This window comes from Molossus molossus, unplaced genomic scaffold, assembly GCF_014108415.1.
Source record: "Molossus molossus isolate mMolMol1 unplaced genomic scaffold, mMolMol1.p scaffold_m16_p_11, whole genome shotgun sequence".
Classification (NCBI taxonomy): domain Eukaryota; kingdom Metazoa; phylum Chordata; class Mammalia; order Chiroptera; family Molossidae; genus Molossus; species Molossus molossus.
This window is the reverse complement of record NW_023425346.1, coordinates 41,714,502-41,741,543: the sequence shown is the minus strand read 5'-3', so window position 1 is coordinate 41,741,543 and position 27,042 is coordinate 41,714,502. Positions and strand designations below refer to the sequence as shown.

The window sequence follows — 27,042 nt, the reverse complement described above, 5'->3', positions numbered from 1 at the left end:
AGGAAGAGTGCTGAGTCTCCTAGGCCCACCCCAAGCCCTGGGTCCAGACCCAACCCCTGCCCACCATACCACCTGGCTGGGACTATGCCACACTTTGGAGGGTTTCCAGAAGCTTGAAGGTACTTACCCAGCCAGCCACCCTATCAGACCCTCGTGGGGCTGAATTTTTCTGGCAATCAGAAGAGTATAATTAAGCAGAGGCTTTGGAATGCCCACCACTCTCAATGCATCTGGAGCCTGGTGATCATGAAAATTACTCCTTCTGGGCACAGAGGGAGCTTCTACAGGTGTCCAACCACCCAAGAGTGCCCTGACCCCTGTGCCAAGGAGACCATGCTGAGGGTTCTCAGTCAATGCAAGAAAGGAAAAAAGGAAGTTTGTGGGACCACACTGGTTGGAGACCCTGGACACCAAGAGAAGGAGGCAGAGCCCAGATTGCAGGCAGTCTGCTTTAAAACCCATATATAGAAATGGAGTGGCCAGGCCTGGGTCTCTGCTTCTGGTGCAACAGTGTCAAGAGGAGGACTAACACCTTCCCTGAGCCTTCTGTGTCTGCCCTGATGCACCCACCCTGATGCAGGGACACTACCATCCCAAGCCACACAGTCACAGCCTCAGCTGGAGAACAGGGAGCCGGATGTCCCCCTTGTGTCCTAAGAGTCAAGATTCTGTCACCACCACCATCTGAGGCTCAAACCATAGTTTTTTTTACCCTGGTGAGCTCTGCTCTACCCCTGCATGAGTCATAGACTCCACCAGGTCACCTGCCACCACCCCAGCTGGCAGGTCTGCTAAGCCCCAGACTCCCCTCTGCCATGCTTGCACCACCCACATGCAGAATCACTGCTACAACCAAATATTTGCCTTCCTCCCACCCACTCACTCCTCCTGCCTTTTCCCAGAATACACTTATCAGAAAGGCAGTCTGCCCAGTTTCTATAGGTAAAAGTTTGTTCTTATTTTCTTTTTTTTTTAATCCTCACCCGAGGACATTTTTCCATTTTTTGTACAGATAGAGTGGGAGGGAGAGGAAGAGAGAGAGAGAGAAACATCAACGTGAAAGGGACACATTGAGTGGCTGCCACCCGCACGACCAACCAGGGCCGGGGACAAACTGCAACAGAGGTACATGCCCTTAGCGGGAACCGAACCCGGATCTCTCCAGACCAAAGGCCAATGCTCTAACCGCTGAGCCAAACCGGCCAGGGCTGTTCTTATTTTCAATAATAATTACAGGCAGTGTTATTATCAAACAAAAAAAGTGCATTCACAAAGCTGCATACAATTTTAGGGGTTCAGATTCACCTGGACTCTTAATTAAGAATACCTTCTATAAGGAAGTAACATTGAAGGATTTGAGTAAAATAAAGGTACCATGTTCCAAACAGTGTTTAGAAGGGTTCATTTGCCTGAGAGGATAACAACTGTTCGCAGTGAGGTCAGTTGAGAAATTACTGTAATGTACTGTAATATAATGTAAGCAGGAGCTCATATGGTCCTAGACAAAGGCAGGGGCTCTAAGAATTCACTAAGTAAGTAATATTTCTTGAGAGCTTACTGTGGGCCAGGCCTGGTGCTCAGTGTTCAGGACATGACAATAAAGAAGATGAGACTGTTGCCTTCAAGGAACTCCAAGCTGGGCAGGACCAGAAATGCAAGCAGCAATAGATGTGGAGGAATCAGAGCAGAAGCAGGGTCTCTTACTCAGAGCTTTCCACTGCCCATTCCCTAGAATCAAGTCAAAGTCTTTACATCATATTTAAGGCACTTAAAAAACAATAGTCACAACTTACCTTTCTGCTGTCATTTCTGCTTCGACCCCCACCACAACTACTTTCAACACCCACACCACATGCTCCCTTCAGGGCATCCACTGTGGATGCTTGACTGTCTTCTGACACTGCATTACATTCTCTCAACAGCTGTGCCTGGTAAAACTCCTATCTGTTACCCAGCTGAGATGCTGCCTTCCTTGAGGCTTTGTCCAGCCTCCCCATTCATTCTGCCCTGAGTCAGTGTGTGTGAGCCTCAGTCTTCCCCAGCACTCAGTAAGCTTGAGAGGGCAGAGATGTCTTTTTATCTTATCCTGGGAGTGATCCAGTTTCTGTGATGGCAGGTGCTCAATGTTTCTACCTAACTGAAAGGTGGGAACCTGGAGGGAGAACAGAGCCGAGCTAGTTGTGGAGTCATTAGCAAAGCCTTGGCAGCCGGAATCAGGAAAGAAAACCTAAACATTCACCTCTTTGTGGAAGCATTCACTTTTGCCAGGCAAGGATGGAGGTTATCCTGAGTACACATCAGGTGACCAGTAAACGCCGGGTTTAAAAATATAGGACTTTCGCCCTGGTCGGTTTGGCTCAGCGGTTAGAGCATCGGCCTGGGGACCAAAGACTTTCCAGTTCGATTCTGGTCAAGGGCATATACCTCAGTTGCTGTTAGGTACCCGGCCCTGGTCAGGGTTGTGCTGGAGGCAACCAATCCATGTGTCTCTCACAACGATCTCTTTCTCTCTCTGTGTGTCTCTCTCGCGCTCACTCTCCCCCTCCCTCCTACTCTGTCTGAAAATAAATGGAAAAATATCCTCAGATGAGGATTAAAAAAATATATGACTTTCATATCTAGGCAACTTAGGTCACCCTATTTATAATGATACTCCACAGGGAGAGGGTGACTCCTACTCTCACAATTGCCTGTTTGGGGCGCAGACTTCCACTCTTCTAATGGATTATTCCTACTTATTAGTTTTTAAATTATTATTGTTAGATTATTTTTTTAAAAGAGCTTACTTGCAAAGATCAAATGGTTATAAAGCCTACATCATCCTTGGAAGTATTGTAGGATCACTCCAATAGCTCTTGCTTTTAATTCTTTAACCACTGCGGGTCATCTGCAGTGAGCATTACCTCACCTTTGTTTGCTCTACCAAAATATTCAAGACATGAACGACTGCATTATTTGGCTTTACCACAGCTGCCCCACGACGGGTGCACATTTCCTCCGTGGAGGAACGAGAAGATGCGGGTGCCTTTCCAACCCAGCCGCGCAACGAAGAAGCCATCCCTGTCAGAGATGCGCTGGGCAGAGAACAAGGTCTTAAACTGACCGGACCCACCCACTCGGGCGGTGCCAAGTCTCAGCAAGTGCCACATCTCGTGGGCTTGACTGATAAGAGACGGGGCCCAGGACCCCCAAGCCCGGTAGTCCCGCGCGGGGCTCAGCTCTCTTGCTTTACGCTAACTTCCCTCCTCCTCGTGGGTCCCGCCTGTCACAGGTGCGCAGAGCTCCGATGCGTCACCTTCCCGCCTTCTATCCCCCGCCCCGCCCCGCCCCGCCCCGCCCCGCCCGGCCTGCCCGGGACCCAAGTCATGGTGATCTGATTGGCTGAGGGCGACGGGGGCGGGGCCGGAGCGCCCCGGGAGCCCAAGGGCAAAGGCGCTGGTGGTGCGGGCTGGGTGCACCGGGAGGGCTGGGTGCCACCTGCGCCCGAGGAGCCAGTAGGGCCAGCTCAGGATGAGGACGCGCTGGGCGACCCCTCGCTACGCGGCGGAGCTCCTCGCGCTACTCCTTCAGTGCTTCCAGCTGGCAGAGCCCTCTGGCCGCGCAGGTAACGCGGGTGCGTCCGTCACCCAGACGGCTGGGGGCTCGCCGCTGCCGGGCCCGCAGACTGCCCTCGGTTCCGGTTAGGGCTGAGCTCCAGGTCACGTCTTCGCCTGGGGTCTGAAGCCGGCAAAGGGAGCCGAAGGAGAGGTCTGGGGAGAGGGTGCTTCATTGCCCTCGGGGAGGGCGGGATACGGGGCGGGGGGGCGGGGGAGAAAGGATGCGGGTGGGGCGTGGGAGGCAGGGCCTTTCTGGGACAGAGGGCTAAGGCTAGGAGCCCAGGGTCGGGGAGACGCACTGAGTCTTTTCTGGGTCCTCCCTACCCCGTACCTTCCTCATCCTCTCTCTAACTTGCTTCCCTGGAGTATAGGGCTTGTCAAGGCTCCTTGAGTCCCATCCTGCCGGTCTCGTTCCTCCTTTGCCCCTTGGTCACTTTTGCCTCTTAGTGTCCAGAGGCGCTTTCCACCGATAGCACCAAGGATGAGTAATGACTCCCTGACTTCGCTGTGCCCACGGATGCACGTCAAAAGGAGTCAAGTTAATCCCTCTCTCCTGAGGTGGTCATGCTGGTGACTCTGTTATGATAACCTCCCCCAGTGCCTGGAGCAGCGGCCCTTCTTTCTAATTGGTGTTTCGCTCCAATCACCACGACCCGCACCGTGGAGAGCAGGTCGCCCGCGCTGATTTCCTGCCTCTCAGTGCGCAAGCAAGACCAAGAACCGACGCCCTTAGCTGATGCTACAGGTAGTGCCAGCCTCACTATCCCTCTTGGCAGCGACCAGAGTTTACTTTTACTTTCTCTTTTTGCCCTGGCAAAGTTGTGCTGGAGACTTTGTTTCGTAAACAGCACAATGGGCAACGTGCAATCTGTAGGCAGTCCCCACCCATCACTTTTGTTACCTTTTCTGTATGAGGAAGTATAACGTGGTCAAGGGGATTTTTTTTAAAACTTCACATTGCGTGTGGCTCCTGTTTTCTTTGCAGCTAAACTAAGCTACTATCTGAGTTAGACTTTTTTTGGAGGGTTGAGAAGAGGTTTCTCAGAGTATCTACATCAAGGACCTCTGATTCACAGTTCGCCATCCTTCTTCAACCCTCTGTGTTGGAAACTACCAAAAGTCCTTTATGCTGTGAGAATTCTATTCTGCCTGCCCCACAATCCCAGGAAAACATTTTTACTACAGCAACTAACCTACAGTCTAACACACTAACCTTTCATTACTAAACACTAAACTCTTGGTTTCCATCTACATCTATTATAACCTTATCTATTTTGTCTCCCACAAAGAAGTCAAGATTTCCTGAATGTTTGCTATCTCTACAATCCCTGGACTTTCTTATCAACCAAAGCAAAGAGCAAGGGGTTAAGTCCATTCCCTCTGCACTAGATTCTCATTTGTTTTCCTGCATCCTTCCTCCCCCTTAGCAGCTGCTCTGGTTGGCTTTCTCACACTCTCAGACCAGACTTGTGGTCCTATTAAAGAAAGGCCTGGATTTTATTTATTTATTTATTTATGGTTTTTAGATAGAGTGGAATGGAGAGAGGGAATGAGGGAGCGGGAGAGAGAAAAACATCTATGTGAGAGAGACACGTTGATTGGTTGCCTCCCACTTGAAGGGATCAAACCTGCAACCCAGGTGCATGTCACTGACCAGGAATCGAACCCTTGACCCTTTGGTCCACAGGCTGATGCTCTAACTGCTGAGCCAAACCAGCCACGGCAAGAAAGCCCTGGAATTTTGAAACCCCAGCCATTTGGGTAGCTTGTCTGGCAGTCTGTCAGCTTCATGAAGCAGATAATGGCATGCACCTCATCCCAGGTGCACGGCTAGGTTTATGCAGGTGGTCTCAGTTACTCAGATGCCAGAAGAGGACCTCTGTGTTCTTGGGGAAATGCCAGTTGCTTAGTTTACTTTTTTGCCTCATTGGAGAGCTAACACCCTGAAGTAAACCAATCCTTCAGGAACTTCTGAGTCCCTTACCAGCCCACACCACTCGATCTGAATTGTGGAGGTCCCCCTGAAAAAAAAAAAATGCTGCTGTCTTCATCCTTCTGGCCTCCCCAAGCATCTCCCTCTCCATTTGTCTGTGGTTATAAAATGTTGATGTCCAGTTTCTCTTTGGACTGTGCAAAGCTCTTTGGTTTAGGGCTTGTAAGATAGGAATTGCTTAATAATCAGACAATAAGAGATAATTTTCCTTGATGGATGTGGAAATACTAAGAATTCATTTTCAATTTGTGGTAATGCTACTTAGCTATTTCCTCTCAAAAACTACTAGAATGTTTATATAACATGAAGCATACAAAAAGTGCTACTAGGGTTTTGAGGCTTCTGTTTATCAACCTCTGCCTTTTAGACTTGTCCCAATATTATATTTGGAGATAAACACTAAAATTCCATTTAGGCCTTGGTTGGTATGGCTCAGTGGATAAAGCGTCAGCCGTTGCACTGTAGGGTCATGAGTTCAATTCCTGGTCAAAGGCACATCCCTGGGTTGCAAGTCCAATCCCAGCCCTGGTTGGGGCTTGTTCAGCAGGCAATCAGTCGATGTGTTTCTCTCACATTGATGTTTCTCTCTCTCTCTCCTCCTCCTCCCTCCCTTCCACGCTGTCTAAAAAACAACAAAAAAGAAAATCAATGGAAAAGATATCCTTAAGAGGATTAACAATAACAACAACCAGCCCGGCCAGTGTGGCTCAGAGGTGGAGTGTTAACCCATGCACCAAGAGGTTGCTGGTTCGATTCCCAGTCAGGGCACATGCCCAGGTTATGGGCCAAATCTCCAGTGGGGAACATGCAGGAGGCGGCCAATCGATGTCCTCTGTCATCAGTGTTTCTATCTCTCTCTCCCTTCCTCTCTCTCTAAAATCAATAATAAAAAAAAGAAAAATAACAGCAACAAAATCCATTTAGGACCAGTAAAAAATTGTTACGTGAACAAGATGCAATATAAAGCTATTAATAAAGGATCTTTTTTATAAATTGCTCTGTAATTACCTTTACAAAGTGTAATGCATTTTGAACTATTTTATTTACTTTTATTTAACAAATTTTCTAAATGAGAAATTATTTTCACACTTTCTCAGTCCTTCTTCCCACTCTTCAACCTATCATCCTTCATACATGATATATGTATATGCTGAGGCAGAACAAACAGCTCCTGCTAAGGGTAAGGAAAGATGGAGAAACATCATGAGAAAACAAGACTCTCCCTGGCTTATATATTGTGTACGAATGCTTATACATACATTATGTATGCAGGCTAATAACAAGTTTTGTTAAATCATATCAATAATGAATGCCTGTGCTAAGTGACTAATATAGATAGATGTCAAACACTGATGTTCGTACTAGGGTAAAGGACAGGTTTAGAATGAGGCAAGTAGCTAGAAACATAGGTATTGCAATTAGGTAAGGAGCTTGGCAACTCCTCTTTAACATAACTTCTCCATGCTACTACACACTTCTCCTATGGTCTTTCAGAGTTCCTACAAGCTTGTCAAGTCCCCAGGGGTCCCAGAAGTAAACTATATAGTAAATGGAAAAGGATACATATTTTTTTTCTCTTCCAAAGAGTAATAATAAAGCAGCATTGTCACCTAAGTGCACATGCTCAATACAAATGTGATTAGAATGGTCTAAAAGGCTGCTAACATTAGAATTACATAATAAAGTTGTGGACGTCTGTTCCAGAACAATATGCAGTTTGCACCCTATGTTCATTGCAGCATTATTTACAATAGCCAAGATTTGGAAGCAGCCCATGTGCCCATTAGTAGATAAGTGGATTAAAAGAGCGGTGGTATATTTACATAATGGAGTACTACTGGGCCGTTAAAAAGAAGGAAATCTTACCTTTGGCAACACCATGGATGGACATGGAGAGTATTATGCTAAGTGAAATAAGCCAGTTGGAGAAAGACAAATACCATATGATTTCACTTACATGTGAAATCTAATGAACAAAATAAACAAACAAACAAAATAGAAACAGACTCATAGATACAGAAAACAGACTGACAGCTGTCAGAGGGGAGGGAGTGGGAGGATTAGTGAAAAAGGTGAAGAAATTAAGAAAAAAAAGAAGAAATTTGATAAACGTAGACAACAGTATGTTGATTACAAAAGGGAAGGGGGTGGGAGGACGTAGAAGAGGGTAAAGGGTATAAGTGGTGACTGAAAGACTTGACTTCAGATGTTGAACACACAATATAATACAAAGGTGATGTATTATAGAATTGTACACTTGAGATCTATATAATTTTATTAACCAATGTCACCCCAATAAAAATTTTTTAAAAAGAACAATATGCCCTGGCCAGTTTGGCTCAGTGGTTGGAGTGTCGGCCCACTGACCAGAGAGTCCCGGGTTCAGTTTCTGCTAAGGGCATGTACCTCTGTTGCAGTTTGTTCCCTGCCCCAGTTGGGGTCGTGTGGGTGGCAACCACTCGATGTGTCTCTCTCACGTCGATGTTTCTCTCTCTTCCTCCCTCTCTCCCTCCTGCTCTATCTGAAGATAAATGCAAAATGTCCTTGGATGAAGATAAAAAAAAAAAGAACAATATGTGCCCAGCCAGTGTTGCTCAGTGGATTGAGCGACATCCCATGGACTGAGAAGTATATGATGTTAGAATTGAAAGTGGCTTAGATATCTTATGCTCTACTACTTTCCTCTTACATTTGGAGATTTGAAGACCCTGGGGAGCTTAAGTGACTTCCCCAAAGTCACCTGCCTAACTGGTAGTGGAGATGGGTCTTTAATCTGGGATTCCTAACTCCTTATTCCACTACCACTGTACTGAGACCCATACTAATCCTTTGGATTCTGCAAAGGCACCCTGAGAAATCTAGAACTCCAAACTGCAAAGGTAGGCAAAGCTGCTGCTTGCCCAGTTCACCTGTTTGGGGTAAAGGGGCACAGAGCTGAGTGCCAGGAAAGAGAGCAGTAAGGCTACAGGAGAGGGGACGTTTTCGGCAAGAGTGGCAGCCACCCACTTTTCTGTAGGAGCAGACTTCTTTTTTCCTGCAGTAATTCCTGGTACCTGGGAACACAAGGCTTATTTTGGAGAGGTGAGAGGGAATGGTTTTGGAAAGAGATACCTCCCGGGGCTGAGCAGCTATTGGATGTGTGGGAGAAGGACATTAGAGAAAGTATGAGTGATAACTTTCTAAGACAGTGTGTTTATTTTTTTGTTGACTATCTTCCCGATCTGTGTCCACAAAGTAGAGAATGGCAGAGTGGTGTCAAGAAGGGAAGAGTGAGGGATGGAAGCTACTATGGCAAACATACTTAGCTGCAACCCTACGCCATACTTTAAAATACAGATTTGAAAGCAGAAATAACAACATTTTAAAGGATCTTTGTTGTTTCTCTTGTTTCTCTTGTCACTGCTGCCGATATTTAAAACAGAAACTTCTGTCCAAAGTTCAAAGTAGAATTGGACTTAATTTTATAATTATTATGTACATAGTTAAATTTCCCTGCAAGTCCTTGGTATGCAAATTTTTAACTCTGAGAGCCTTTGAATTATTATTAGCAAAGTTTTTTAGTGTTAGCAAAACCAATGATTGTAAAACTGACATCATAGTGAAAGTGCCTTTTGGGAACTAAAATTTTATAGGATTTTCTGCTGAAGACTGGTTCACCGATCATGATTATTTAAGTTCGTCTAATATATTTCAGCTTTACTCTCATCAACATGTGCTTTAACATCAAAGAAAGTTTATTTGTAAAGACACTGACCAAATTGTTGGAGCCGGGCACAGTTTCCCCGAACCCTCAGACCTCCATTTCCTCTCAGCCCTCAGAAGTCTCCCCATCTCCTCTGAGACACGTTAATGCCATGTGATAATTTACCCTGCTGTCGTAAGTGTACGCAAGACAAAATCAGGACATTTTTCATCAACTGTCCTCTCTTAAGGAAATGAAAACTAAGGGATTTCTTTATCTTGTTAAATAAAGAGGGGGGCATTTCATGGAATAGTAATAACACATATACATACCATTCTAAGTGCTTTGCATGTATGAGCTCATTTTATCCTCACCGCTACCTCATAAAGTACTATTTACAAAGGAAGAAGCTGAGGTACAGCAGTTAAATAAATTGCCCTGATCATGGCTAGCAAGTAGCAGAGGCAGACTATGAACCCAGGCAGATGGGCTCCAGCCTCTTCCCCACACTGCCTGCCTCTCTGGCCATGCTGTCCTCTGATCTTGTAGCACACTACCATTGATACATTCCTATGGTGTTCATACTCTCATCAGCCCTTGGGGGCCAAGGCACATTCACCACATAACTCAGAATCCTGAAATGTCTTCTTTGACTGTCCAACTTGATTCAGGTAACGATCCATTCACCATCGTCCATGAAAACACGGGAAAGTGCATCAAGCCACTGAATGACTGGATAGTGGCAACGGATTGTGACAAAACCGAGGACATGTTGTGGAAGTGGGTGTCCCAGCATCGGCTCTTCCATTTGCAGACCCAGCAGTGTCTTGGCCTAGATATTTCCAAACCCGTGGACTCCTTAAGGATGTTCAGCTGTAACTCCAGTGCCATGCTGTGGTGGAAATGTGAGCACTACTCTCTGTACGGAGCTGCCCAGTCCAGGTTGGCTCTGAGTGGTGGACATGCCATAGCAAGTACAAATGCTTCTGACGTCTGGAAGAAAGGAGACTCAGGGGGAAACCTCTGTGACCAGCCTTACCGTGGTGAGTGGAGGGACTTGGACATGTTTGCTGTTGTGTTTGGTAAATATGCCATTAAACATGCACAACTGGCCACAAGTGGTACTGGTGAGGGCAGGGAGCTGGCCTTCAGTTCCAGGCAGTGGGCAGTAACTTTGAACCATGCCCGTGGGGTTGGTGCCATTTGCTCCGTGGCAGGCGAGGCTAGGAGAGGCACATGCCTTGTCACAGGTCACACAGCCCTCCTGTGGTAGCCTGGAACTGAAAATCTCCCTGATGCCTGAGCATATGTTTACATGCTTTTTATGATTCCATCTTGAACCCCAAAACAAAGGAAAAGTTGACTAACAGGACATCCTTTTTACAGGATAAAAGTCAAATGATGTAGTAAAGTCGAACCTATTTTAAGTTACAAAAAAAAGAAGAAAAAGAAAAAACAAGGAAATGTATTTTTTCTTATCTGCAGATTTTGATGTAATGGAAAAAATTTAAGAGCTTCGTGTGAGTTTTTGTGCTTATTTTTATTTTTGGTATGGCTATTACACTTTGCTAGTGGACTTTTTTTCAATTGCTTCCAAAAAATGAGTACATTATTATTGATTTTTAGGGACTTGATTGTGAACATTGTTCTGAGTCTAGGGACTGAATCATAGGGAATTTCCAAGTTTAAAAAAGAATGAGATTTATTTTTTAAATCTCTAAATGTGAATAGCTATCACTCAAGCAAATCTTTTTTTCAATATGTTGCTCTAAATTACATCAGATGTTGAGATATATATTTAATTATCCTATAAGTTTTAACTATTATCTCACTTTTGCTCTTCTTTGTAAATTCACACAGCTTTACAGGGATTCTTTTCTTCTCTTAAAGTTCATTTAAGCACAGTTTGGCCTCCCATCTGTGCCCTTATTGGCACAAGTTTTTATCCTGGGGGACCCCCTTTCTAGGTTCTAGTGCAGATGGCGTGTTCCTCCGCGGTATCAGGTTCTACTGTTTCCGGGAAATGTTAGAGGATTAGGGATGGGGTTTCCCTTTAATGCTCAACCCTTGTGTGGTGGAATAGGTCTGTTTCTGCTACCCGGCTTCCTCCTAACCTCGAAAAGCAGTTGGTTTCTGGATTCCACTTAATGAGAGTTTAAATATTGTGCTGTAAGGCCTTTCTCTAACCTGGCAACTACAAAAAAACACGGAACCAAACAAAATACCTTTTGAACTGAATTTGACTTGTTTCATTACGTTTGTTCAAGGATCAGAAAGGATCAGTTTCTCGGCAGGGCCCTTTCTGTCTCTTACCCCTAATTCTTTTGAGGGATATAGTTGTAATTATAAGTTCCTTTAGTCCCCAAAATGTCTCCATGTCAATATAATAGGGTTTTTGTTTTTTTTTTAATCCTATATGTTTTATTTTATGTGTTTATAATAGTCTTCTGAGAAGGAGGCCCTCTGACCAAATACTTGAGGGTGGTCCCAAAAAGGTTAAGAATCCATCTAGGGCACCACCCCAGAGAGAGTCAAACAGGCAGAAAGTGTTGACCTTACCAAATATAAATTTTAAAATAAGAAATTTAAGAATTTCTAAGAGAAGCTATATGTAGTTCTGATTTGTCAACACATACCTCAGATTTTAATTTGCACCAGAGGTAAGGGCCCAATCTTCCTCCTCTTTTCCTCTCCTCTCCTGGTGACTGGTACCTTCCAAGTCACATATGTCAGAAACCTATAAGTCACCCTAGAGTTGTCCTGGTTTCCTCTCCCACCATTCAAATTTCATAAAATATTAACTCCTGGCAATTTTACTCTTTTTTTTTTTTTCTTTATTGATTTTAGAGAGAGAAAGAGGAAAGGAGAGGGAGAGAGATAGAAACATTGATGACAGAGAACATTGATTTACTGCCCCCTGCACGCCCCCCACTGGGGACTGGGCCCACAAACTGGGCATGTGCCGTGCATGGGAATCGAACTGGCGACTTCTTGGTGCATGGGTCAGTGCTCAACCACTGAGCCACACCCGCCAGGCAATTTTACTCTTTTAAATATATTTAGTCCCTTCTCATTCTTAGGTTAGAAACTGCTGGGGTTTTTTTATCCTCACCTGAGGACTTTTTTTTCGTTTTTTGTTCAGATAGAGTGGGAGAGAGAGAGAGGAAGAGACAGAGAGAGAAACATCGACATGACAGGGACACATCGAGTGGTTGCCACCCACATGACCTGGGTCTCTCCAGACCGCAGGCCAATGCTCTAAATGCTGAGCCAAACCGGCCAGGGCTAGAGAGTGCTGTTTTTAAGTTAGGGACTTTCTCTCGGACTTTCTCTCAGACTCCCCATATTGGTCCCTGCCCCTCTTCTTATCTAAGTATATAGAGGAAAGAAAAAATAACATACCTTTGTCCCAACAAAGTGAAGTCCAAAGTTACCAAGCTTGTTACAACAATGCTGCAGCTCAGAACCAGCATCCTGTTCTGCAAATATGGCTACTTTATTTCTCCCTTGGCTTGTGCTGTATAAATGATTTTACTTCTAATACAAGAACATTTATTAGTCATTGTGTCCTGGGTTGCCTCTCTCGCCAACCCCCATCCTGTGTGAGTCATGTTCATCAGAGAAAACTTTAGTTGTTTACATTGTGTGAATAAACTGCTTTGACCAGCATCCAGATACGCGTTTATATCATTAAGATAGCTTGGCCTTGTTAGCACTCTTCAAATTTCCAATATTTGGTGGACTGTGCCAGGGAAATGGACTTTTACTGGAGCTGTGGGTGTAGAGCTCTCTGAATTTTGAGCAGCTCTTAGAAACCTGCCAACTTCTTTTAACCACTGAAGACATTTTGTCTGATGGTACCAAAAAGTTTTATATTCGTTTTTCATGTCAGTGCCTCATCTTGTTAAAGGCTGCTATCCCCATACACCCACACGTTCGGAGGAGAAGAGTCTTCGCAGGAAAGCCTGTTTCTCTGGAGGAACCCGCGGGATTTAAGAGGTCCAGCAGCAGCAAAGAAATGTATGACAATAAAACTCTTAGTGCATAGTTAGCATAATTTAGTGGCTGCCAGCTACAGTGGTTGTTATATGCTTATCACTCTGCAGAGCATGTTGTGAGTAGGAGAGCTTTTTAATGAAGCTCCGCTTCAAGCGATGAAACATAACTTGGAACCTGAGAAGGCAGCCGTTGCTGCTGTAGATTGTCCTTACATGTCAGGGACTCTGATCCAAGAGCTCGTTCCTGTCACTGACCACTGAGTGACTGGCTGATTTCGCTAACTGCCCTGCAAAATGGGGACTTCACAAGCAAGTGTAACACTTTTCCTACTGACTGTAACAAAGGCTATGGTAAGGAAAAAGTGAAAGAAATGTAAATGAAAGCACTTTGTATGAGAAACAAGAATTTGGGAAAAAGAAAGCTGATGTTTCTGTAACTAATTGTCGTTGTACTCAGGGACTCTCCTGTTAAGTGTTGTAATATGGGAAGAGAAATTGGTCATGCGGTCTTGGGAGTTTGGGTATGGTTAAAAACAAAATTTAGGTAGTAGGCAGGATCCTTATAACATATAGGGACAAATTACTCTTTAACAGAAATACCCTGTTCAGAACCATTTATGTGTCAGAAGAAAATAAAACCATGTTCCCTAAAAGATATTTTGCAAATTAAAACATCTAAACTATTCTTACCTATTGCTGTATTGCTGCTTAATACATTCTAAACTGTTAAATCAAGTCCCACTGTTACTGCACAGGGTCTGGGCCCAGAGCTGTCTGCCTTGGGCTGACTGTGTGGGTTCTTGACTTCATGCAGGAAAAGTTTCATAACACGAGTCCAAGGTGATTTTGAGAGTATGTTTATTAAAGCTGGGGACAGTGAAATGAAGGAAGAACTTAAAGTTTAAGAAGCAACAGGAGAAAGTCAGAGAAAAGGGGGCCTTGGAGACAGGTTCAAGGAGTAAGCCCAGAATGAACTGCTGCTCCCTGCTTCCCGGGTTGCAAGTCTCATGGGGACCCTTAGAGTTCAGGAGAAAAACAGCATAGATGCAAGGTGTGGGCATGCTCTAGCGAGAGAGTGCTGTGGGTCCTTTGTCTGGGGGGTTCTCGTCTTTGGCCAGCCCGAATCCTAGGGGAGGTCCTAATAGAATATTCATTAGCTTTTCAGGTGTGTCTTTCAAACTGTTGATTCATCAAAAAGTGTATAGAGAGAGGTCGGGGTTAGTTCCTGGTTAGTTTCATTTTTCAATTTTTATTAATTCATTTTTGTTACAGATATTTCTTCTTTTTCCCCCATTGACACCCTCCTCCCGATCCTGCTCCCCCTCCCCCGGTTAGTTTTATTTTTAAAGAACGTTATTGAAGAGGGACCAGGACCAAGGCCTGTCTGCCTCTGCATGGTCCAGAACGTGTAAACCATTTGCTCCTAAGTGTCCTTGGTTAGGGAAGATAAAACCTTGTGATTGATTATCTGGCTGTAAATTGCTCAAATTGTTTGGCCTTGTTTAATTGTTTTGTCTCAGTTTCCCTTGTCAAGGAATTTTCCTAGCTGCTTACTCTCCTACCACATCACATTTTAATTAAATGAATATTTAAGAATAATGAAAGATGTGGAATCAAATATTATCTTCAGTACACTTTCATGCAAATATATGAGACATTCTGAGTGACCTCCCAGCCTGGTAAAGGGCGATAAGATCTGATCCGCGGGCTTTACTAATGGCCATTATTTAATCTGGTAATGACCATAGTTTTAAACAAATTACAGATGTGGAAAAAGGTGACTGAAATAGTTACAGGGTTACCTGTTCCATAAAAACACCTTTCTGAGAGATCTATTACTAACATAAGTATTGAGCATTTCCTCTAGCATTTCCACACATATCCGAGGTTAGAATCATTTTTCAGTTCCTCTCCATGGAAAATTATTAAGATGAAAAAGCTAGTTCTGCTCCCTCGCTGCTCAAAACCTGAATTACCATGTTCTGCTCCTTTCCAAAAACCCACTCAGAGTTCCAGCAACTCTTCTTCCCACTTCCTCAAAACCCACAATCTCAGTTCTACCACCAGTCTGTGAAGAACGGGGCTATTTGTCCATCTCCCTAACTCCACATTGACTTCCAAAGTCCACACCCACCTTTGGGGATTCCATGGTATTTCACTGGCCCCACTCTTACTAAGAAAAAGAAGATAGAGTGTACGTTTAATCTCAGGCAGGGCGCCCCTTCTGGTGAAATCCTCTGCCAACCATGGTAGTCAATTGGTCCTCGCTTGATCAAGCCACAGTCTTTTAGCTCTTCATCATAACACAATAAGTGAAGTTTTACATGGATTATCTCATGGAATCCTCATGAACAAACCTGTGAGTGAGGTACTGTTATTCCGAATTTGCAAATGCAGAGGCTGAAGCTCATAGAGTTTGGAGAGCTTGTCCACAGCCGCACCATTGGTCAGTGGGGGAGCCAACATTCAGGTCCAGACCTGAGCAGTCAGCATCTGTGCTCTGAATTTCTTCACCATACAGTCTACCCAAATACTGTACTCTCATACGTGAAAACAACCATCTTTCTTTCAAAGCACTTTTAGAAATAAGTTAACTGAAGCGGATTATCCAGTTATTAACTCTCCTTTCCTCTACCCTCTGCCCCCACCACCAACCCACAGAGGTATATACCAGAGACGGAAACTCCTATGGGAAACCTTGTGAATTTCCATTCTTAGTTGCTGGGACCTGGCATCATGAGTGCATCCTTGATGAAGATCACAGTGGGCCATGGTGTGCAACCACCTTAAACTATGAATATGATCAAAAGTGGGGTATCTGCTTAAACCCAGGTATGTATGGGCTAGTAAACTTTATATATGGGAAGAAAAGGATACCATTTCCAAAAGCCAGAAGGGAGAAGGAATAGTCCAAGATGATTAAAAAATGACTACAACAGATATTATCCTAGATAAGGAGTATATATTTGAGGAAAGAAGGAGAACTAAATGTGAAGCTATGAACCTGCTTTCAGAAGCAGGCCAGGAAAGAACAAAGGAAGGATGGCGTCATAGAAGACACACGATGAGGGAATGTTCTCTCGCACAGACACCGCTGGGAGAGGAAGTGGAAGAGGCATGGGTGGTTAGGAAAGGGCTGCTGACTTTTAACAGGGCAATTTGAAAGGCTAATGGGTATAGAAGCTGAGTCATAGTGGTCTGAAGCATGAACAGAAGAGGAGTAAGCCCCTTACCTTTTTTGCATTTTTTTTTCTTTATTGAATTTAGAGAAGTGAGAGAGAGAGGAAGAAACATCGACGAGAGAGAACATCATTTGGCCGCCTCCTGCATGCCCCGCACTGGGGATTTGGCCCACAAACTGGGCATGTGCCCTGACCGGGAATCAAACAGGCAACCTCTTGTTGCATGGATCGACACTCAACCACTGAGCCACGCTGGCCAGGCAAGCCTTTTAAGTTTTATGGAAAACAAAAAGAGAGAGGGAAGGCAGTGGTCTGAAGGGGATATAGGTTGAAAAAACTTTTAGGATGGTGGACACTTGAATATGTTTATGATCTAAAGCAAAGAGTGGGGGCAGGGTAGCAAAAGAGACATATCCCTGACCCTCTCCAAATTGGTGAATTGTTCCCCCAGCTATTCCTATATATTGATCAAAGCATTTTTTCTAATTGCTTCTTACTTGAAGCAAACAATTCAGAATGTACTAAAGAAGTGACTATTCCTTAAAGAGAGACAGACAGAGAAAGACACCAAAGTAGCAGTGGCATCATAGTCTGGTATATGATAAACAGATTTTCCTACCAATCAGATGAGAGTTACAGGGGATCAGAGTACCTGATGTATGGTAGATACTCAGGAAATGTTTTTAATGGGCAGTAGATTGGAAGAATCTATAGTAAAGTTAAAGGGAACAGTTCCAGACCTAAGTAATAATACTTAATACTTATAGGGCCCTGCCAAGTGTCAGGCGCTAGTCTAAGCGCCCAACCTGTGTTAGCTCCTGCAGTCCTCACACAATCTCATTTTACAGATGAGCAAAGGGAGGCACAGGGGAGTTAAATTACTCTCCTAAAGTTGCATAGCTGATCAAGTTCAGAGTTAAGATTTAAAGCCAGGAAATCGGTGCAGAAGTCCTTGTCCCAAACAGCTACACTCTCCTGCCTTATTCAGCAGCCGACCTGGTGATCTAGTCATGCTGATTCCTTCCTTGAGGGAAGCTGAGCTTCAAAATGCATAGTTCTAAACAACCTGAGGTTGTGCTGAGCCCGTGGTTCTCAAACTCCGGGATGCAACAGAATCACGTGGAGAGTTTGTTGGAACATCGATTTCTAGGGCCCACCTCCAAAACTTATAACTGTTGATTTAGAGCAGGGTCCAAGAATTTGCAGTTTAATGAGTTCCCAGATAATGCTCATGATGCTGTCTGGGATCACACTTTAATAACCACTTGTCTAGGTAGAGGCACAGGATTTTAAACACCTAGAACCTACTGAAAAGAAAAAAGCTAATATTTGCTTCAGCTGTAATTGATAAGCAGAGTTTGGTCCAACAGACACAGAGTTCATTTCAGTATCACAATAGTCTGGATCAGAAATTATAGATGTGAATGGGAGTTTAGAGGTTATCCAGTGCAAACCCTCACTTCTCAGGTGAGAGACAACAAACCCAGATTGATAAAGTGACCTGTCAGGGTCAAACCCTGTTCATGTGGAGCCTGGTGGAGATCCCAGGATCCTGCCCTTATTCCCCAGTGCATTTATCCCACTCTGCCTTGCCACCTTCACTGGCATGTGTCTCAGTGGCTCTAGCCCCCTTGGCAGGGGGGTGGATTTTTAATGTGTTCACATGCCTCCCAGAGTTTTTTTTTTTCCTGGAAGAACCAAGAACTGCTAAGTCATGAGATTTTATTTTATAGTAATAAACACACTGCTATTCCACTGGAAGCTTCTGGATGTCTAAGCATAGGGCCTCTGGTAATAAGGAACCTTTAGGCAGTATGCTTACAAATCCACCTATTTTGTTTTCAGCTCATGTCACAGCAACCTCCATTGCTATTTAGGTCGTTCGAACGTGGCTGACAGAGCAGTGTTGGCCATTCAGAAGATCCGTAGACCAGATGGAAGACCAGAGCTCTGCCCATGGCTCTGCCACCAACACCTCTAGACCCCTGCTCCTGTCTGTGAAAGGCGGACAGTTAGCCAAGATGATCCCGAAGCGCCCTTCCAACTTGAAAGGCCATGTGATATGTTACTGGTTATAGAGGGCCCTTCGGAATCCCCACCCCGAGTGAAGCTGGGGTGCACTTGGTGTCGTGTACATCGGGTTCTCCCTCTTGTAGAGAGCACATGGGAGTCTCTGAGTATATTTTTAAACCAGTTGTATCGAGACCTATATGACGTGTCCAGAAAACAACTTGAAGGTTTTTTTTGCCTGAAATGATACGTGCTTTTTATTTTTTTATTTTTTATCCTCACCCGAGGACATTTTCCCATTTTTTGTTCAGATAGAGTAGGAGGGAGAGAGAGGAAGAGAGAGAGAGAGAAACATCGACGTGAAAGGGACACATCGAGTGGCTGCCACCCGCACAACCAACCAGGGCTGGGGACAAACTGCAACCGAGGTATATGCCCTTAGCGGGAACCGAACCCGGGTCTCTCCGGACCGCAGGCGGACGCTCTAACCGCTGAGCCAAACTGGCCAGGGCGATACATGCTTTTTAAATATTTGTTCAGGAAAATAATATGTACATTATACAATGAGCAAACAGTTGTGTACATATACACATAATTATGTACATATACATATATAATGATATTTATGTAATATTAATTATCTATCATACATTGAATTATCTATTAAAATCTTTTTTTTTTATCCTCACCTGAGGACATTTTTCCATTTTTGTTCAGATAGAGTGGGAGGAAGAGAGCGAGAGAGAGAAACATTGACATGAAAGGGACACATTACGTGGCCACCTCCCACACAACCCCAAATGGGGCTGGGGACAAACTGCAACCGAGGTACGTGCCCTTAGTGGGAACCGAACCCGGGTCTCTCTGGACCGCAGGCCAACGCTCTAGCCGCTGAGTCAAACCAGCCAGGGCTATCTATTAAAATCTTAAGGAGAAACTTGGACTATTTCCCAAATCATGTAGTCACTGGGCTCTAAACCTTGAGCATTTAAAGAGCCTGTCTGCACACAGGCATCCACAGACAATGGTCTCACTGCAGGCTGTGGGCAAACCCCTCTCCAGTCTGCCACCATCTTCACGTGAGCCAGTTCCCCATTAACTTGGGGGTTTCACAGTGTGAGCTCCATTGCAGTCTCCCACCCTTAGGCAGAGGGCAGGCATGGGCTAACATAGGACGTTGTACGTGATAGGGGGTAAAGGGAGGGTGGACAAAAGGAGAGTAGAAGCATTAATCGGGCTGAGTCATTGGGTCTCCTATGACTTCAAAGCCTTTGTGTGACCAAAATGTGGTCTAGTCAAGCAATAAGCCCCCAATTAAGCATATCCTAAGAGTATGCAAATTGAATTGCAGTATTTCTAAGCATGTAAGTAATAGAAAACATTATTCCCTTACTTTATGATCACTAACATACCTTTTTATCAACAGAAAATGGCTGTGAAGGTAATTGGGAAAAGAATGCGCAGACCGGAAGTTGCTACCAATTTAATACTCAGACAGCTCTTACTTGGAAAGAAGCTTATGTTTCCTGTCAGAATCAAGGGGCTGACTTACTGAGCATCAGCAGTGGTGCTGAACTAACTTACCTTGAAGGTAGGTTTGACCCGCATGTGGTAGAGCCAGTCTCCAAAATTATAAAGATGCTGTCTGTCTTCCTCTACTTTCATATCTAGGTATGTTGTTTTGGGTATACCTTCTTCTCTCTTCTCTTGGAATTTAAACTTCAACACTGACACCCACAAAGCAAAAACGTACCGAATATAATCCTGTTCCATCCATTGAAACGGCATCTTGTAATGGAAACTAAAAAGAGGTTAATGTTCAGAAAACAGGGTGAGGTTGCAAGATTAAACTGCCACCCTAAGCCTAAGTAAACGGATTTCTAGAAAGGTAAACATTAAATTCCTCGAACATTGAAAGTGGGAACTCAAGGAAAGTAAAGAAGATGGCCAAGTCATGCCAGAGAGATGGCCTCAGGCAAAAGTCTCACGTGTGAGTAGACAAGTGCAGTCCTCAGGGCAAGGAGAATTTTCAGAAATCTTAAAGTGGATTTAATGACTTGGACACATGGAGTGTATAGAATTTTGTTTTATTTTGTTTCTGAGATGGTGAACATAATTTTTAAACTTTTAATTATGAAAACATAATTTAAAAATATCACATGGAGCCCTGGCCAGTTTGGCTCAGCGGTTAGAGCGTCCGCCTGCGGTCCGGAGAGACCCGGGTTCGGTTCCCGCTAAGGGCATGTACCTCGGTTGCAGTTTGTCCCCGGCCCTGGTTGGTCGTGCGGGTGGCAGCCACTCGATGTATCCCTTTCACATCGATGTTTTCCCCTCTCTCTCTTTCTCTCTCTCCCTCCCACTCTGTCTGTACAAAAAAAAAAAATATATCACATGGACAAGAATAGAAAATAACTTAATAGACGCCTGTGTAACCACCACCACCACCCTAACTAAATATACATTAACATTTTGTCATACTGCTTTACATGGATCGATTCCTTTCATCTCTCCCTCTTTATCCCTCTCTTCTTCCTGCTTCCCTCCCTTTAAAGAAAGAATGTTAGCAGAGTTCAAGCCCCATACCCTCCTCTCAAAATAGCCATCCCTTGAGTGCTCTTATAACATATATGTGTATAAATCCTATATATGTTTTCATTATGCCATTGCTGTATGTTTTAAAATCATGCAAACACTTTCTTATTCACCCACATATAAGTTTATTTGTTGTCAACTGCTGCTGTATAGTATTACACTGAAAGAATAAACCACAATTTATCCCCTACTGAGAAATAGTCAGTTTTTGCTATCACAAATAGCTCTGCAAAGAACACCCTCATGTGTGCCCCATCAAGCAGACGTGCATGAGTCTCTCTAGAGTAGAAATTGCTGACACGTGGGTTGCACATCTCTTAACCTCTTATCAAATTTCCAAATTGCTTTCCAAAGTGGTTGTATCAGTTTGCACCTCCACTAGCAGTCGACGTTAACAGACTTATTAATTGGGCAATGAGATGAATGTGAAATGGTATTTCATTTTTTGTTTACATTTCCCTGATTGGTAATGTGGTTTTGTATCTTGTGTTTACTAAGCATTCAGGTTTTCCCCTTGGAATTTGCCAGTTTATTGTCCTTTGCTTATTTTCTATTGACTTGTTGACCCTTTTTTAAAAATATTATTGATTTCTTATAATTCTTTATATATTCTGTATATTAATCTTTTGTTGTAGAATTACAAATATATTTTTCTAACCATTGGTCTTTTTGTTATTATTGTTGTTGTTGTTAATGCTCAACTCTTAATCAATATTTTTTCTATTGATTTTTAGAGAGCGTAGAGGGGAGGGAGAGAGGAGGAGAGAGAAAGAAAGAGAGGGAGAAAAATATCGATATGAGAAAGACATATTGACTGGTTGCCTCCCATACATGCCCCAACCAGGGCTGGGGATCAAACCTGCAACCTAGGTACATAGCCTTGACCGGGAATTGAACCTGGGACCCATCAGTGCACAGGCAGATCCTCTAACTGCTAAGCCATACCAGCCAGAGCTAGTCTTTGGTCTTTTCACTTTATTTTTGTTGACATCATAAAAATATGCTAGTTTTAATTTGGTTAAACTCACCAATCTTTTCCATAATGTTTTGTGCTTATTTATATCATTTAGCAAATCCTTTCTTAGTCCTAAAATGATAAAGATATCCTCTCATGTTCTCTTCTAAAAGTTTATTATTTTGCTTTTCACATTTATATCCTTAGTCCATCTGTAAGGTAGTTTGTAGAGCTAGGAATCTAATTTATCTTTCCCTACATGGATAGTCAAGTTTACTAAGCACTACTTATATTACACTTTCCCCTCTGATTTCTTATGCGACCCCTAATAAATATAAACCATCATATGTGGGTTGTTTCTAGGCTCTCCATTTATTCCTTTGGTCTATTTTTCTCTCTGTATCAATTCTACACTGTTTTAGTTAGTTCTGCCTCACAAAGTAAATCTTATTTTCTGAGTGAGCAAATTCTTCCTTATTCATTTTTTTCTTGAATCACCTAGGCTTTTTTTTTTTTTTTTAACCATTCATTCTTTCATATGAATTTAAGGATCACCTTGTTAATCTCGATGAAAAACCCTATTGGGACTTTAGAATTGCATTGAGTTATAGATTAATTAGGAAGGTACTGCTGTCATTACACTTTTAAGTCTTCTAATCCATGAAAACAGTATGCCTTTCTACTTTTTAGGACTTCTTTTATGTGCTCAGTAAAATTCTGTAGGAGTGTTGCACATCTTTTACTAGAAAGTTTATTAACAGAAAGGTTTTACATTATTTTTAAAAATTAAGAAAATCAAGTACTGAGTCCCTGATAATTTCTTCAATGGGCGAAAAAATAATTATAATATATGATGATGATGATGTGTTAGAGAGAGTCCTAAATGTGTTTCATACATTATCTTACTTAATCCCATATAACAACCCTACAAGGTAGGTGTTATTTTTATTATGTTCATTTTCAGATAAGAAATGTGAGACTCAGAGGGGAAATGTAACTTGTTCAAGGTCACACATAAGTAATTAGCAGAGCCAAAATATAAACACAGTCTGACTTGAAAACAAGTTGCATCAGGCATGTACCTACATTCACCTTTTATATGACTCTTAAGTTCTTTACAGGCAGAAATGGGCCTGGTGGGTTGTTTTTTCCCTTTTGCACAAAACTCAAAGCATTATTGCTATGTATTAAATACCTATTGACTAATTCAGAGAAATCCTTTCACATTGTTTTATAATAATCGGAAATATTTGACCAATGCTAACTGTGACAAAGCCCTAATATCTCCAGATAAATTAATGATTTAATAGTATTACAACCTCATAGACAAATATTTCATGCCCATTTACAGATAAGGAAACTGATGCTTAGAAATAATATACCCAGATAGCCAAGAAGTACCAGAATTGGGATTTGAACATCAACATATATAACTCCAGAGACTTACTTTGTATATACTACTTACTCCTCTTACATATCTTTCTCTTCATCATTAAAAGTCTGCTTGGTCTTTTGTCATCCTTTTCAGCTAAAGCCTTCTGAATACCTCTTTAACCTGAATAACTTTAACCTGTTCCTGTATTGTTTAGTACTTGAATAATTAGACCTCTAGAATGGAAATCCATCAAATAAGCCTAATGAGCTAGTGTTTGGCAATGCAATTCTATTCCATTTTTCACGGAAACCTTACCAAAAAGGTTGAGAGTGAAAAGTGCCAATCAATTTAACCCTCCTGGAACATTATTTTTAAAGTGACAATTATAATGAAGGAGAAGTGTCGAGGGGTGACCACCAACACCTTAACAAACAATTTAATGATGCATTTGGAAGAATGAATGTTGCAGGATTTCTTTTCTTTAATAACTCATATAAATGAGATAGTATGTTAAAAGGCCCAGTTGCCCCTATCCCTGGCCAGACACTCCCTACATTTTATGTATATCAATTATTTGAGAGGTATATCCCTTTCTGATGTTTCAAGTTCCTCTTTTACTATGAAATGCTGTTTACACACATCAATATGACTGATTATAATTTCTGATTTCCCAAGACCCAAGAAAGCTGTACTTTAACATCTGAAACTCAGAGTATCCAAATCTTGAAATTTTCTTATAGTTTCTATTAAGCTGCCCTTCACTGAAAACTACCATGAGTAAGCACTGGGCAGGGAGCAGGGAGGCCAAGCAAAGTTAATCAGACAGATTTATGATCAAAGTGCTTGATACATACGGTTGGGGAAATAAGAGTTGTTCGTATGCAGAGCATATTGGAGAATATCATTCCTAACAACCTCTGGCTTGTTAGCTAGTGATTGGCTGAGACCAGGGAATCTGCTGCCAGGAAAAAGAAAAAAAACAGAAGATAAGTCTAATCCAGTCTGAAAGAGCTTTCACTTTCTTTCCACCTGCCCTGCACCTAGTTACGTTTGTTTTGATTTTGTTTTACTGATACAGGAACCTGGGGGTGGGGGACTTGGTTTCTTTATATTCACTAGATTTTGTTTGGGAGACAGATATCTCATGACTCTGACCTTCTCATGGGGACTTTGAAGCATAGATTCACTCCAGAGCTACAAAAGAGGGCCCTGCATCCCTGGAGCAGGGATAGCACATATTCATTTTCCCTAATTTGCCTCCACCTTGATGGGGCTCTTCACTTTGAGCCATTTTGAAGGTGCCCCAAGGCTAGGACCTCTGCTGACTGTTATACTTTTTTGATGCATTAAAGAGGCTCTCATCTGGCTCATCCTAGATGCATCACCATCATCAGGCCCTGCAGTCTTTTATTGTAGAAAGAGGATTAGAAACATAGGTCAGCTCTGAACAGAGGTCTCGGGGACAGTCAAGGAATATCTACCTCAGTGGATTTGCCTATTTGATTAGGCATGAAGATTTATACTAATAATTATCTATTTTTTGATGGCAAAGATGGGGGTAAGTAGAATCTCAAATTGGTCAACTCCTTCCTTGGGTTATATGTCGAAAAAAGTCCAGCTTCATATCGTTCAGGTCATATAAGAAATGCCTGCCCTTTATAATTTATCCATTTCTCGCTCTGGCCAGTTTTGCTCAGTGGTTAGAGCGTCGGCCTGCAGACCAATGAGCTGCAGGTTTGATTCCAGTCAGGGGCACGTGCCTTGGTTGTGATTCATCCCTGGCCCTGGTTGGGGTCGTGTGGGAGGCAGCCACTTGATGTGTCCCTTTTCATGTCGATGTTTCGCTCTCTCTCTCTTCCTCTCTCCCCCTCCCACTCTGTCTGAACAAAAGTGAAAAAATGTCCTTGGGTAAGGATAAAAAAAATAATAAAAATATATTATTTAACCATTTCTCATTCACATCCAGATGGCATAAGACACATAAAAAGCATTCCTGTTTGCTAACCCAGTCACAACTTAGAAACCCTATGATTCTAGTGAAGAATAGGTCATCAATACAAATCATAAATACGACACCGTAATGAAGCACCGTAGGAGCCTGACGGCTTCCAAAGGTCATTTTCCTCTGTTATAACTATGGACTTGCCATGTGCAGATAAGCATTAATAACTTAGAAGGAGGAATAGGATTATTTAGCTATCCTGCTGGGGGATGTCTGAAAGGATTTTATGGAAGGGAAGGCATTGAAACTGGGATGAATGGGAGGGTTGACCCTCCGTGGTATCCCCAGTTAGAAATGACTGAAAGGAGACTTGGCCAGTTTGGCTTAATGGTTTATGCATCAGCCCGTGGACCAAAGGGTCTTGGGTTCTATTCCAGTCAAGGACATGTACCTGGGTTGCAGATTTAATCCCTGGCCCCAACCAGGGTCATGTGAGAGGCAACCAATCAATGTATCTCTCTCACATTGATGTTTCTCTCTCTCTCTCTCTCTCTCTCTCTCTCTCTCTCTCTCTCTCTCTGTCTCCCTCCCTCTCTCCCTCCCTCCCTTCCACTCTATCTAAAAAAAAAATCAATGGAAAAATATCCTTAGGTGAGGATTAACAACAACAAAAAAGTATAAAAGGAATTCTGAACGTCAAAGTATGGTCGAGTCTGTAGTACCATAAATATGTTGTAGTTTCTAGGACTTCTTTAGGAATGCTAGAAAATTAATTGCTTTTACTAATAGGAAGAAATTTACACTTTATTAAATCCTCGAGGTTTTTGAATACCAGTGTTGGCAGCCTTGCTTCTGCTAACAGGTGAAAGAAAAAGGATAGATCCCAAATTCCCTCAAATACCCACCTTCTCCCTCCTTAGCAGAGTATCCTCACCAGCTATTTCCTTGAGAAAAGTGAGACAAAGCCTTACTCCTCATCTGCATACTTACAAATCTATCCGTGGCTGCACTGTCAGCCTCCAGCTTGTTCACGGTTAACTCCTTCCCCAAAGCTCTTTGTGGTCACACCAGCTGCTTCTTCTGTCTCTTATATTTCCATCAACTGTCTCAGATTCTTCCCCAAAAGGCTATAAACTTGTTTAAACTTCTACCGTTAACTCACACACACCCACACCCTAGTTCCTGGAGCCCTATCTTTCTTTCGCAGCCAAGCTCCTAGAAAGCACAGTGTATTTTTGCAGTTTACTCTCATCTTAACCTCACATTTGCTCCTTGGTGGAGCCATGATTGGGCCTTGGCCCTCTCATCCTCCTTCCAGATCCCTGTCCATCCCTTGAACATTGGTGTTTATGTTACTGCTCTGGGCTCCTTTGGTCTTTGCTGTTGCTATTTCTGCTCCACCCAGGGGAACGCGTCCTTTCCCGAGGTGTCAGGGCCCGTGGGTCCTGTTCTAGACATTGAGCTCTAAAGTCTGAAATAAGACAAAAATTGTATCTGGTCAAAATTACCCTCTTTTAAAATGCCCTTAATATATAGACATGGTTTTATATATGCAAATCACACAGGTAGATAAATGGATAGATAATGTGGTTATGGTTTTCTTTGTACAAATCACATAAATATGTATCTACATAAACGTAAAGTATAGATATGGTTTTCCTCATGCAAATCACACAGATATATCTGAGATATATATATATATAAAATGAAAAAAATT

The 27,042-nt window shown here is 42.9% G+C and overlaps 1 protein-coding gene across 2 annotated transcripts in view; it reads left to right on the top strand.

The window, feature by feature from the left end:
* The first annotated feature begins 3,463 nt into the window (after positions 1 to 3,463).
* The window catches only part of LOC118625191 (CD302 antigen), a 146,539-nt gene continuing 122,960 nt past the window's right edge, over positions 3,464 to 27,042 (top strand). For both annotated transcript variants that reach the window (XM_036253768.1, XM_036253766.1), the window contains exons 1-4: positions 3,464 to 3,604; positions 9,943 to 10,314; positions 15,931 to 16,101; positions 19,888 to 20,052. In XM_036253768.1, the coding sequence (XP_036109661.1) occupies positions 3,511 to 3,604; positions 9,943 to 10,314; positions 15,931 to 16,101; positions 19,888 to 20,052 (802 nt within the window). In that variant the 5' untranslated portion in view covers positions 3,464 to 3,510. The remainder of the gene's footprint in view (positions 3,605 to 9,942; positions 10,315 to 15,930; positions 16,102 to 19,887; positions 20,053 to 27,042) is intronic.